The following is a 12,590-nucleotide window of genomic DNA, read 5'->3' as shown; positions in this document are numbered from 1 at the left end:
CAGCTAATTAATCCACACAGTAGTGGTACAGAGGGCTCAATTCAGCTAACTTTCATGGAACAGTTAATACACTGAAGGTCCTTCAATTCACGCTGGCTGCTGGCCCAACGTCAAGGAAGCAGACAGGAGAGCCGGCCTGCAGGCAGCACAGGAGCATAGCAAAGCAGGCCCCCATGAATTCTCATGCTCTAGTGTTGCACACACACTGACATAATTCACGAGCAGTGTGGAGAAGTGGGTCTCAAAGGAGCTTCAAGCTCTAGCAATGGCACAGCAAGGCTACAGGATCCTTGGGTTGGCTCAGCCTCCTGGTAGTGTTGCACATGGTTGAGGTACAGGACTAGCTCAAGCAGCAGCACACTGGTCAGATCACCAGGGAGAAAAGGGAGATAGAGGCCAGCTTCAGAAAGCATTTATCTCGGTCACCCTTCAATCAAGCAGTGACGTGGTTAAATTCTACCCACATGTTCCTATGGAAGCCTAGTTGGCACAATAAACCTAACTATCACAGACCACCCCTTGCCAACTTGGCACTTGTACACAATTCTTTAGCTATATATAATTTCTAGACATTAATGAAATTATAATTACACCCAGCATCACATAGATAGCACACATATAAATGAAAATACACTGGATCTATTTGTATCTAGTATATTATACATGAACAAGGGAAAGATATTCAATAAGTACATATAAAGAAGAAATACTGACAATCAAACCTCCCTTTTGCAATTAATCACATGGTCATAACTGATAGGTAGAACTACCTTCTTTCACTACCCATTCTGTATTACCTTTGCCCTTGGCCAGCACCTCAGCTGGTCATGGTTATTTTGCCTTGGGGGGTCGGGGTGGGGGTAAGAGTGACCTGGACCTTCATTCCTGAGGGCTCAGGGTCATTATTGCATCCTGTCAGGATTCGGTTGCTGTAATTTACCATTTACTTTAATCACAGGGCATGGTAGCACTAAGAGTTGGCCTATGGGATCTCCTGGATTCCAGACATATTCTTCTTTACCTCCATTATGTAACACCAGTCCAATTTCTCCTTGGTAATCAGGATCAGTCACCAACTCAGTACAGAGACATCCTTTCTGACCTGTTGATCCAAAGACATGGAGTCTGAAATGGTCGGCGGGTTATTCTTAGCTGCCAGTTCAGTGGAATCAGTGCTGTGTTTCCAGGTGGGAATGTTCCTCCAGGCCTGAGGAACACAGGGTTGTTGAGACAGGAAGTGAAAATGCGGCAAGTGGATCATAGGAGTAATAGTGAGTGGTGCCATTCCAGCTTCCACCCCTTGGTTCCTGGACCCGTGAATCCTGACTATTCTGGAGACACAGCACCATACACTGGCCACTGACTTAGAGCATATACAGCCTCCTGGAGAACACTGCCCTCACCCTGCAAGGTGTTGCCACCTAGCTGGTACTGTAATTGTGTTTTTAGGAAGCCATTCCATTGTTCTATCAAGCCAGCTGATTCAGGATGATGAAGGACATGATACGACCAGTGGATTCCATGGGAATGGGCCCATTGCCGCACTTCATTTGCTGTGAAGTGAGTTCTTTGATCTGAAGCAACGCTATGTGGGATGCCATGCTGGTGGATGAGGCATTCTGTAAGGCCACAAATAGTAGTTTTGGTAGAGGCATTGCATGCACAGAAGGCAAATCCATATCCAGAGTAGGTGTCTATTCCAGTAAAAACAAAACATTGCCCCCTCTATGATGGAAGTGGTCCTATGTAATCAACATGCCACCAGGTTGCTGGTTGATCTCTCCAAGGAGACATTTATTTAGGTCTTATTGCTATGGCTAAGGTTTCTAATACAATATTGAATAGAAATGGTTAGGGCAGGCACCCTAATCTTGTTCTACATTTCCGGGGAGAAACTCTCAGTCCTTCTCTATTAAATGTTAAATTACTGGCTTTCCAAATATGCTCTGAATCACATTGAGGAATATCTCTTCTGTTCTAATATTCTTTAGGGCTTTCGTCAAGCCTTTGGATTTTATCAAATGTTTATTTCTGTATTCATAATGATCATGTGATTTTCTCTTCTACTGATGTGGTGCATTGTATTTATTGATTTTTAAATATTGAATCATCATTTACTCTGGAATAAATCCTTCTTAGTCATGGTATATGGCTCTTAATATGCTTTTAGAGTCTGTTTGCTAGTCTTTTAAAAATGATTTTTGTATGTATTATCAAAGATAGTTTCCTTTTTTGTGGTGTCGTTGCCCTGTTTGACAATGGGGTTGTTTGTTTCATAGACTGAAACTCACTTATGGTAAACAAGTCAATTCCAACTCATAGCAACCCTATAGGACACAGAACTACCCAGACCAAAATCCAAACTCACTGCCATGGTGCTGATTCTGAGAATTTGCAAACCTGTACATCTTTATGGAAGTCGCCTGGGACACCTTTTTCCAGTGGAGCAACTGGCAGGTTCAAAGAACTGATCTTTCAGCAGCTGAGAGTTTAATCAGGCACTTCCAGGGCTCCTTTCATAGAACGAATTAGGGAGCATTTTTTTTCTGCTACTATTTAATTGATTCATGTCCATTCTATGAATTTTTGGTAGAATTCCCCATCGAAGCTATCTGGTCCAGGACTTTTTTGTTGTTAGGAGGTTCTTGATCACTGACTCCATCTGTTCACTTGTTACAGGCTAATAAGGTTCTCTGTTTCCTCGGGTCAATTTGAGTAGGCTGTGTGCGTCTAACAACTTGTCCGTTTCATCTAGGTGAGCCAGTTTGTTGCCGTACAATTAATTATTCATACTATTGTATCTTTATTTCTGGGTTAGTTGTAATGTCGATTTTCATTTCTTTTTTAGTATTCCCATCTTTTCTCTGTTAGTATAGCAAAAGTTGTTTTGTTCCTTTTATTGATATTAAAAAACACATCTGGTTCTTTTTTTAAAAATCATTTTATTGGGGGCTCATACAACTCTTATCACCATCCATACATACATCAATTGTGTAAAGCACATTTGTACATTCATTGTCATCATCATTTTCTAAACATTTGCTCTCCATGTAAGCCCCTGGCATCCAGCTCCTCATTTTCCCCCTCCCTCCCTCCCTGCTCCCCTCTCCCTACAACATCTGGTTCTTGTCGATTCTATTTTTTTTCTATTTTATTTCTTTTCTGATCTTTGATACCTACTTTCTTGTCAGAGATTTAGACTTCATTTGCTCTTCTCTTTCTAGTTCATTCAATTAGTGAGTTAGGCTTTTGATTTGAGAGTTTTCTTTTCTTTTTTCTCTTTGAATGCAGAAATGTATTGTTTTTAGTTAGCCCATGCATACTGTCTTCACTGCATCGTATATATTTTGATATATTGTTCTTTCATTTTTACTTACCTCTGAAAATTCATTGTTTCTCATTTGATTTCTGCTTGATCCATCGGTAGTTTAAAAGTGTGTCACTTTATTTCTAAATAATTGTGTATTTTCCATGTTTTACCCCGTTCTTTTATTGATTTCTATCTTCATTCTACGTGGTCAGAGAAAATACTCTACATGATTCCAATCTTTTTAAGTTTATCAAGACCTGCTTTGTGACCTGACATGTGATCTATCCTGAAGAATAGTTAATGTGCACTGGAGTAGAATATATATTATGCTGTTGTTGGGTAGAGTGTTCTATATATGTTTAAGACTTGTTGGTTTCCCCCAATAAAACCACACACACACACACACACACACACACACACACTCGTTGATTTATAGCATCATTTAAGTTTACTGTTTCCTTGTTCTTTCTAGGTATTCCATCCAATATTTAAAGTAGTATGTTGAAATTTCCAGCTATTAAGTAAGGTAGTGCTACTTTTTATACCCCTCAATTCTATCAGTGTTTGCTTTGCATATTTAGGTGCTCTGATACTGGGTACTTATATATTTTTTTATTGTTAAATCTTGATGGATTGGCCCTTTTTTATGTGCTGAAAGGAAAAAAATGAAGAGTCGATCAACTAAGAATATTATACCCAGTGATACTATCCTTGATGAATAAAGATGAAATTAACTTGGCTGACCCTTTTTTCCCTTGTCACATTGACCCCCTATTTTTCTTAAAGTCTAGTTGTCTGGCATTAAAATGTCTCTCCAGCTCTCTTTTGGATATTATTTGCCTGGAATATTTCCCCCATATTTTTGCATTCAACCAATTTTGTGTCTTAATACCTAAAGTGTGTCTTTTGTAAACAGCACAGAGTTGGATCATGGTATTTATTTTTTAAATCCATTGTGCTACTCCAATTACATTTAATAGTTTGTAAACTTTAGTAACACAAGAAATTGTGTCTATAGGTACCACTACAATAATAGTTGGAGACTTCAACACACTAATTTAAATATTTGATTGAACCTCTAGAAAGAAGATCAACAAGGAAACAGTGTCCCTAAATGACACTGTAATACAACTAGACTTAACAAACATAAAAGTATAAGTATACATAACCGTCAACATTCTATCCCCCAACCACAGCACAAAATCCTTCCAGGCCCTCCCTTATTTTTCATTGTTATTTTAATTACATATTTATGTTTCATGTACACTCTAATTTTAAAATTGTTTTGTTTTTGTACGCTGTAATTTTATCCCCACCTTTTTTACATTTGTCATTAAAAAGTATGAAGAACAAAATAATTAGAATTATCAAGCATGAATACCTTATCAGTAGCCCTTCTACTCATCCATTCTCTTTATGGGGCATCTGTGAATTATTTTCTAGTGTCTTTCCTCTTCTATCTCTATCCCATTAGTATTTACCTTAGGACCTCTCTGATGGGTGTGAACTCTCTCAGCTTCCATTATTCTGGGAATGTGTTAATTTCATCTTCATCCTTCAAGGACAGCTTCACTACGTATAGTAATTTTGGTCGACAGTTTTGCCTCTCTTTTGGCATGTTAAATATTTCACTTCATTGCCTTCTGGCCTCTAATGTTTCCGAGGAAAACAGTACATACATATAGGAGTGGGCCCTAAAAGTCCATGGAAAAATTGAATTCAGTGACATAGAATCTCTCTGTGAATTTTTTGAAGCCCCTTTGTATGCACAGTATCCATAAAATTGTTTTAAATGTAAAATGCCAATATCATTATATTTGAATTGCTATGCCAACTTTCCTTTGTCGTTAGCATGTTATAGCTTCTCTTTTAATTCTTCCTATAATCGATATCTAAGGTATATCTCTTGGTGGCAGCATGTAGTTGAATTTCACTTTTCTCCATCAAGTCTGAGCAAATGAAAAAAATAACCTAATTGTCTTATTAGTTAGAATCTTTTTTTTTTTAAACGTTTTATTAGGGGCTCATACAACTCTTATCTCAAAGTTGGAGTCTTTTTTGTCAGTATGCAGCTAATGTTTTTACTGGTATGTTTGAGTTTAAGGATATCATATCACTTTTTGTTTTCTATGTATCACATCCATTTGCTCTCTTCTTTCTTTTGGAGTATCTTTAATATTCTATTTTCTAGATACTTGGTTATACTTTTTTTTAAAGATACTTTTATTGGGGGCTCTTACATCTCTTCTCACAAATCCATACATTTCTCCATGATTATACAATCTATTGCTATTTTTGCATTGGTTACTTCAGAGTTCACAATAGGCACTATCAACTCGAACCCTAATGTAAATTAGGTTTGTCATTACGCAGACAATGCAATGGTCTTTGAACGCTTTAGCTTCTTTTTGATACTCTTGCCTTTTGAGCTCTTGTTAATAAGTACTTTAATTCTGTCTGCATATGAAATTCTATAAAGCATTTTATTTTTAATAAGTCATACTTACTTAGATCCACCAACGTATTGATCCTTTCCCCACCGCTCTTAAATCCTGCCCGTGTGTCCATGCTTTTATTCAAGGTCATTTTCCTCTGAGTGCAGATTTGGTAGTATTGAACTTTGTTTTGTCTTCAAACTACCATCTTTGCTTTTTAACACTTTAAAGAGGTCTTTTGCAGCAGATTTGCCCAGTGAAATCTGTCATTTGATTTCTTTCTTTAAAAAAATTTTTTTTAAGTCATTTACTTGGGGGCTCTTACAGCTCTTACCACATTCCATACATCAATTGTCTCAAGCATATTTGCACATATGGTATGTTGCCATCATTTCTAAAACATCGACTTTAGCCCTTGGCATTTGATTTCTTGACTGCAGCTTCTGTGAATTAACTTGATGGCACCTGACAACACCAACACGCCATGAAGATCACAATAAAATTAACATCTTCAATCTGTTGATTGTGGTGTTTGTTGGTCCAGGTGTGAGGATTTTTGTTTTCTTCCCATTTAGTTGTAATTCATCTCGAAGGCTCTGGTCTTCCATCTTTATCAGCAAGTGCTTCAAGTTCTCTTGACTTTCAGCAAGCAAGGTTGAACCATTTGCGTATTGCAGGTAGTTAATAAGCCTTCCTTTAATCCTGATGCCACATTCTTCTTCATAGACTCCAGCTGCTCTGACCATATGCTCAGTACACAGAGTAGGTATGATGAAAGGACACAACCCTGACACATACTTTTTCTGGTTTTAAATCATGCAGTATCCTTTTTTCCCCCTGTTCAAACAACTGCCTCTTGGTTCATGTACAAGTTGTGCATGAGCACAACGAAGCGTTCTGGAATTTCCATTCTTCTCAAGGCTACCCATAGTTTGTTATGATCTACATGGTAGAATGCCTTTGGATAGTCAATGAAACACAAGTCAACATCTTTCTCGTGTTCTTTGCTTTCAGCCAACATCTATCTAACATCAGCAATGATACCTCTCATTCCATGTGAGCAATCGGGAGGGTTGTGTGACACAGTGGCAGAGTTTGCTTTGTTGGTTTATAGCATGCTCAAGGAGTTTTGGTGGTACTGCAGGCTAAGTGTTGGTCCACTAATGGAAAACCTACCAGTCACTCCAAGGGAGAAAGAAGAGACTGTCTACTCCAGTAAAGGCATACAGGTTTAGACAGCCTACAAAGGGTCACAATGAGTTGGAATTGACAGCATGGCAGCGAGTTTGGGGTTTATTGCACTGCCTTCTGGCCTGTGCTGTTTCTGGGAGGAGCTTGCTTCTATATGTAATAATGCCTTTGTCTTCTGCGTGCTTTTAAGGTTTTTAAAAAAAATCATTTTATTAGGGGCTTATACAACTCTTATCACAATCCAAACATACATCAATTATATAAAGCCCATTTGTACATTCATTGCCCTCATCATTCTCAAAACATTTGCTCTCCACTTAAGCCCCTGCCATCAGCTCCATTTTTACCTCTCCCTCTCTGCACCCCCGTCCCTCATGAACCCTTGATAATATGTAAATTATTTTGTCATATCTTGCCCTGTCCGATGTCTCCCTTCACCCACTTTTCTGTTGACCGTCCCCCAGGGAGGAGGTTATATGTATATCCTTGTAATGAGTTCCCCCTTTCTAACCCACCTTCCTAAGATTTTTGTTTTTAATCACTGGTTTTAAGCATTCTGACTGAGATGTGCTTTGGTATATGAGTAGGTTCTTTTTTCCCCCTTGTATTTTGAGTTTATTGAGCCCCTTTGATTTGCAGGTTTCTAATTTTCTTCACGTCTAAGCTATTTCAGCCATTATGTCATCGAATACTTTAAAAAAAATTTCTCTGTGGTTTTGTTGGATTTCCTTTAAAAATGTATATTAAACTTAGAATAGGCAAGGCATTTATACGATCAGAGAATCAAAACTCCATACCAAGGGATCTTTAGCAAAATATCTTCTCGATCCTTATCCTCTTTACCCCATTTCTACCCATCCTACATAGGACTCAATTTATTTCTGCTTCATCTTTCGTGTTTCTTTCTTACTATGCATCTGTTCTACAACTTGCATTCCAACAATGCCTTACGATCCTAAACACTGTGTGCGCTTGCTGTTTGGTATATTACAAACTGTGAAAAATCAAACCCACATTCTTCCCAAGGCCTGCTATCAGAAAACACGGCCACCAGAAGGATTTCTGAATATGGAAACCTGCCACCTGGTGTCCGATTTGCTAGTTGTTGCACTTTCTTAGACAGTGGCCCTTCTTCATTTGCTGTATTTGGGCAAGCGCTCTCCTCACGGGCAGATCTTCTTTCCCTTTCTTTGGTAATTTGTAGATTGAAAGGATCCAGAATCCAAGTCTCTGGAATTACTACCAGGCAAAGAAAAAAACCATGGATGACAAGAATGGCCAAACCAACAACGAGAAGCTCCTCTTCCATGGGACAGATGCAGCCTCATTGCCACATGTCAACCAGAACGGCTTTAACCGCAGTTACGCTGGAAAGAATGGTAAGAAGTGAGCATGAGTGACTCCCGATGGGGTCAGCCATGGGCACCCCAGCATGGTATGGGCTGCGTTCTGTTCCTTTGTGGTGGGTGTTAGGTAGTGGGGGCGGGAGGGGTGGCATGTTGCAGTCAGAGCTTCAGGATGGGATGAGCTGTTTTATGAACTGACTGTCCTGTTCTTCTGGGTGGGGTGGGGTGGAGGTTGATAATTGATTTTTTAAACTTGTTTTTTTCTAAAAAGGAGGCTTCAAATAAATAAATAAATGGATAAATAAATAAATAATAGGCTTCAAAGAGCAAAATTAAACATCATTTCAACATGATTTGATATATAGGGCCAACAGATCAATTTTACACTCCATTGTAATTCTTAACATTGTTTTTTCCTCTTCTCAGCTACGGCATTTGGAAAAGGAACTTACTTTGCCATCAACGCTAACTATTCTGCCAATAACACGTACTCCCGACCAGACCCAAATGGAAGGAAGTACATGTATGTCGTGCGGGTGCTGACTGGCCTCTACACACTTGGAAACGCTTCATTAATTGTGCCTCCTCCAAAGACCACGCATGACCCTACTGACCTGTACGACACTGTCACAGATAATGTGAACAACCCAAGTTTATTTGTGGTCTTCTCAGACTACCAGGCTTACCCAGAGTACCTCATTACTTTCACACAGTAACCCTCTTGCTTCCTTCCCCAAAGACATTTTTCACTGATGCAGACCTAGTTGTAAAACAAGTTTCGGGTGGGTTTCACCCCCACCCCTCCCCCACCCCCACCCCTTAACAGTTGTTTTCTGAGCTTGATGGATCGTTCTTTGTCACCGAAATGAGGTTTTTTTCAACTTCCCTGTCAAAATCTGGATGGAACCTACCTTTCAGGGGGCACAGCGGTGGACCTTGAGCTGCTGCTGAGCAGAGAGCTCCGATCACATCAGGATGGCGCAGTGCTGAGAAAGAACAGTATTGGAAGTGGCTGAGAGCTGCTGTCTTCTGTCTTCATGTTTTACCCTGGGCTGAAGTTAGGTCTGATATTCAGGAGATGCTCCATACATGTTGAGACTGGAAAAGTCTGCCCACAGCTATCGAGTTGACTCCAACTCGTGGTGAGCCTAGAGAGGTTTCCAAGGTAGCCTCGTCTTCCTCCTGAGGAATGGCTGGGTGGGGGTTGAGCTGCTCTCTGCGGTTAGTGGTCCAAAGCTTGGTAACATGCAGGGCAGCTCATCAGGACCCTGGGATTGCAGGGCGGCTGTGTCCTCCCACCTCCAGGGGCTGGGACTTGCCCGTGGTCCAGAGAAGTGTGTCCCGTGGAGTCGTGCAGTGCAGCAGCCCTGGTGTCAGTGCCTAAGGTCCTTTTTAAGGTTGACCCAAATCTGCCTGGTTAGCACTTCCACACGCTTGTCCCAGTTCTGCCCAGTGAAAGGGGGGCTGTGCCGCCTGCATCTTGTGTGTGAACGCCTCTACTTTTTAAATATTAAATGATTTACCAAGGTTGTTACATACTGTTTTTTCCTTAGTAGCCTAGCTTTTCATGATTTCAGAGCACTTTGGATAAATGAGCCAAAGGAATTAAGTGGTCTGTTCATAATTTGATTTTCATTGAGTGGTAAAGGCGTGTTTGTATGTTTTAAAATAACTTGATTTTGAGTAAATTTTAGATTCAAACATGGTTGACTGAGCAGACTGGTTTTCTCAGGTAGGGTAATAGGTCCTGTAGTCCAATGCCTCGCTTTTATGTGGCTTTTCTGCCATCCTTTTGCAACTCCTGTAAAATGATTGCCTGGGCCACCATCTTGCAAGAGATTAGTCAGTTAGCTTTGCACAGTGGCGTAATAATTCACGGTCCTCTCCAAGTCAGCTAGGCAATGTATCAGTTTTGACAGTCCAGTAGGCATATATATATATATATATATATATATATATATATATATATATATATATATACACACACACACACACCCATTCCAGAGAGACTCTGGGAGACACCTCACCACCAGCAAGAAGAGTCTGGAGTGAAGCATGACCTCTGGACCTGGGGTCCCCGTGATGAGAACAAATTTTATCCAGGGGAGAGATTGGTATTACTAACGCCCACATAGAGTAACTTACTCGCCCAGAGAGAGAGACAGTGGGCTTCTCTCTCTCTCTCTCACACACACACACACACACACACACGAGAGTGAGTGAGTGAGAGAGAGAGAGAGAGAGAGAGAGAGAGAACGAAAACGCACAGAGATCAAGAGCTAGTGCTCTGGGCAGTGAGGGCCTCTGAGCGGGAGGCCTGTCTGTGTAGCTAAGCATGTGTAGCACTTGTCTGAACAAGGCAAAGGCCGCAGGTAGGTACCCCATGCAAGGATCGAAGGCAGACTCAGAAGACCTTGTACAAAGGCCTTCCTACCACAGGGGGAACGGAGTACCTCCAAGTCTGCATCTTGACAGCAGAGCGAAAGTGCCTATCCGGGCTGAGGTGCAGTGCAACATGCTATCCCCACTCTGCTATGATGGGAACCATTTGGGCTCTGGGGCAGCGTGGGTGCAGGTAGCAAGTGAGAACCATGCAGGTCAGGGCAGTGTGAAAAGGGTTAGCCGCGAGGCCTATTAGGAGTTCCCCATGGCCAGCCCTGGCCATAGTGGTAGTGGCCTGAGCGTAGCCCAACAGCCTAAGAGTGGACATGGGTGATTTGGGGAAGGGGGAGCGCTCCTCTTTGAGAATCTGTTCTTACTGTTCACTTTCTACAAAGAAGAACACGGGTTTTCACTTGCTATGTGCTGTCTCGTGTGTCTCGCTTGATCACAGTTGAACCTAACACTCCCAGGATGACTGGGTGTATGCGTCTCGTTCTGGGGATCTAATGGATGCTGGAAGTTGAGGAACAGCCTGTCTGCAATGTAGACAGCTCGCACTGCAGCTTGGACATTCTTTTATTCCCCGGAATAATCACGTTAACAATTATAACCCCATTTCAGGGTCGAGGAAACCCACGCGCAGTGGTGAAGGCTGAGGCCATCCAAGAAGTTCTCAGATCAACAGCACTTTGGTCCCTGGGGCCTCAACCTGCCATCGAAGCATGTGCCCTCTCCATTAATGGTACAGATTCAGGGACATGCCAGTCAACCTGGGAATGACTCTTTCCTGGTGCCTTTCCCTCTGGGTTTGGTTTCCATGACAGCCTCTTTACTGAAGCTATGCCACGAAAGAACCAAAGCTGATGCCCAGCGAGCAGGGGCCGGGGTGTGTAGATGACAAGCCCCGGGACCCAGGGTGGCTTGGAGGACAGGTGCTCCTCCATGGCTGCTGGACACAACGTGAGCCCTTCAAGTGGGGGGTGTTGAGGGGGCCACAGTTACTGCTTCATTAGCAAGGATACGTGGAAATTTCTCTCATTGCAATTTGCTCTTTGCAAATGGATCGGCAAAGACGCCTATGGCTTCAGAGTGACTTTCTGGCCACTGGCATCTGAACTCAGCACTGACATTAGATGCAAGGAATTAGAACAGACACAAATACAGAGACTTGCTCTCTAACTTGTCCCTGTTCCCAGGTTTGGTTACCTACGATTAGGACATGGCTGGCGATCAGATCTGTGCTCAGTGAGGTGATCCCAACAGTTAAGTGTTTCTGCGCCCCCACTCCCCTTATTTATTTCCATCGAATTGATGCCAACTCATAGTGACCCTCTAGGGCAGGGTAGAACTGCCCCTGTGGATTTCTGAGACCAACTGGAAGCCTCACCTTCTCTTGCAGAGTGGCTTCGAACTGCCGACCTTGTGGTTAGCAGCCTAATGCGTAACCCACTACCTCACTAGGGCTCCTTTCTTCCCCCTCCAAAACTGGAAGAAAATGAACTATTAGATTAAGGATGTACAGTCATCATTTCTCTGATGAAATAGGTAATTTCCTTCTGATTTGGAAGAAAACATCTGAAAAATGTCATTTGGTGGTAAGATTTTTATCCTAGAAGGCAAAAGCAGGGGAGCTTGTTGATGTGGGAGACCGGAGGCAGCTGCTGGGACAGCAGTGCCCCACAGGAGGGAGGTCCCATTGCTCTAGGGCGATGCCCAGAATCTGCACCTTCAAGAGCCTCAAGTGAGATCCAAAGACCACGGTGATACTCTCTCGGGCTCTAGGCACGTTTGAGGCCCACGTCCACTGTGAAATACATAAATACCTATCATTCTATCTTGTAGCTCTGCTGTTACAAAGATGAATGTTGAGTCCGGATTATATTTTTCTGATTCAAAGAGTGACTAGAGATGTTTGCAAACATGTGA

At 41.8% G+C, this 12,590-nt stretch overlaps 1 protein-coding gene across 1 annotated transcript in view; it reads left to right on the top strand.

Annotated features, from left to right (window-relative positions):
- PARP14 (poly(ADP-ribose) polymerase family member 14) overlaps window positions 1-9,887 on the top strand; it is a 65,145-nt gene extending 55,258 nt beyond the window's left edge. Inside the window, exons 16-17 of the mRNA XM_075556328.1 lie at window positions 8,141-8,315; window positions 8,709-9,887. Of these exons, the coding sequence (XP_075412443.1) occupies window positions 8,141-8,315; window positions 8,709-8,998 (465 nt within the window). The 3' untranslated portion in view covers window positions 8,999-9,887. The remainder of the gene's footprint in view (window positions 1-8,140; window positions 8,316-8,708) is intronic.
- Window positions 9,888-12,590: the final 2,703 nt, after the last annotated feature.

Source organism: Tenrec ecaudatus, chromosome 8 (genome assembly GCF_050624435.1).
Source record: "Tenrec ecaudatus isolate mTenEca1 chromosome 8, mTenEca1.hap1, whole genome shotgun sequence".
NCBI classification, from domain to species: domain Eukaryota; kingdom Metazoa; phylum Chordata; class Mammalia; order Afrosoricida; family Tenrecidae; genus Tenrec; species Tenrec ecaudatus.
The sequence above is the reverse complement of the archived record's forward strand: the minus strand, read 5'-3'. Positions and strand labels throughout refer to the sequence as shown.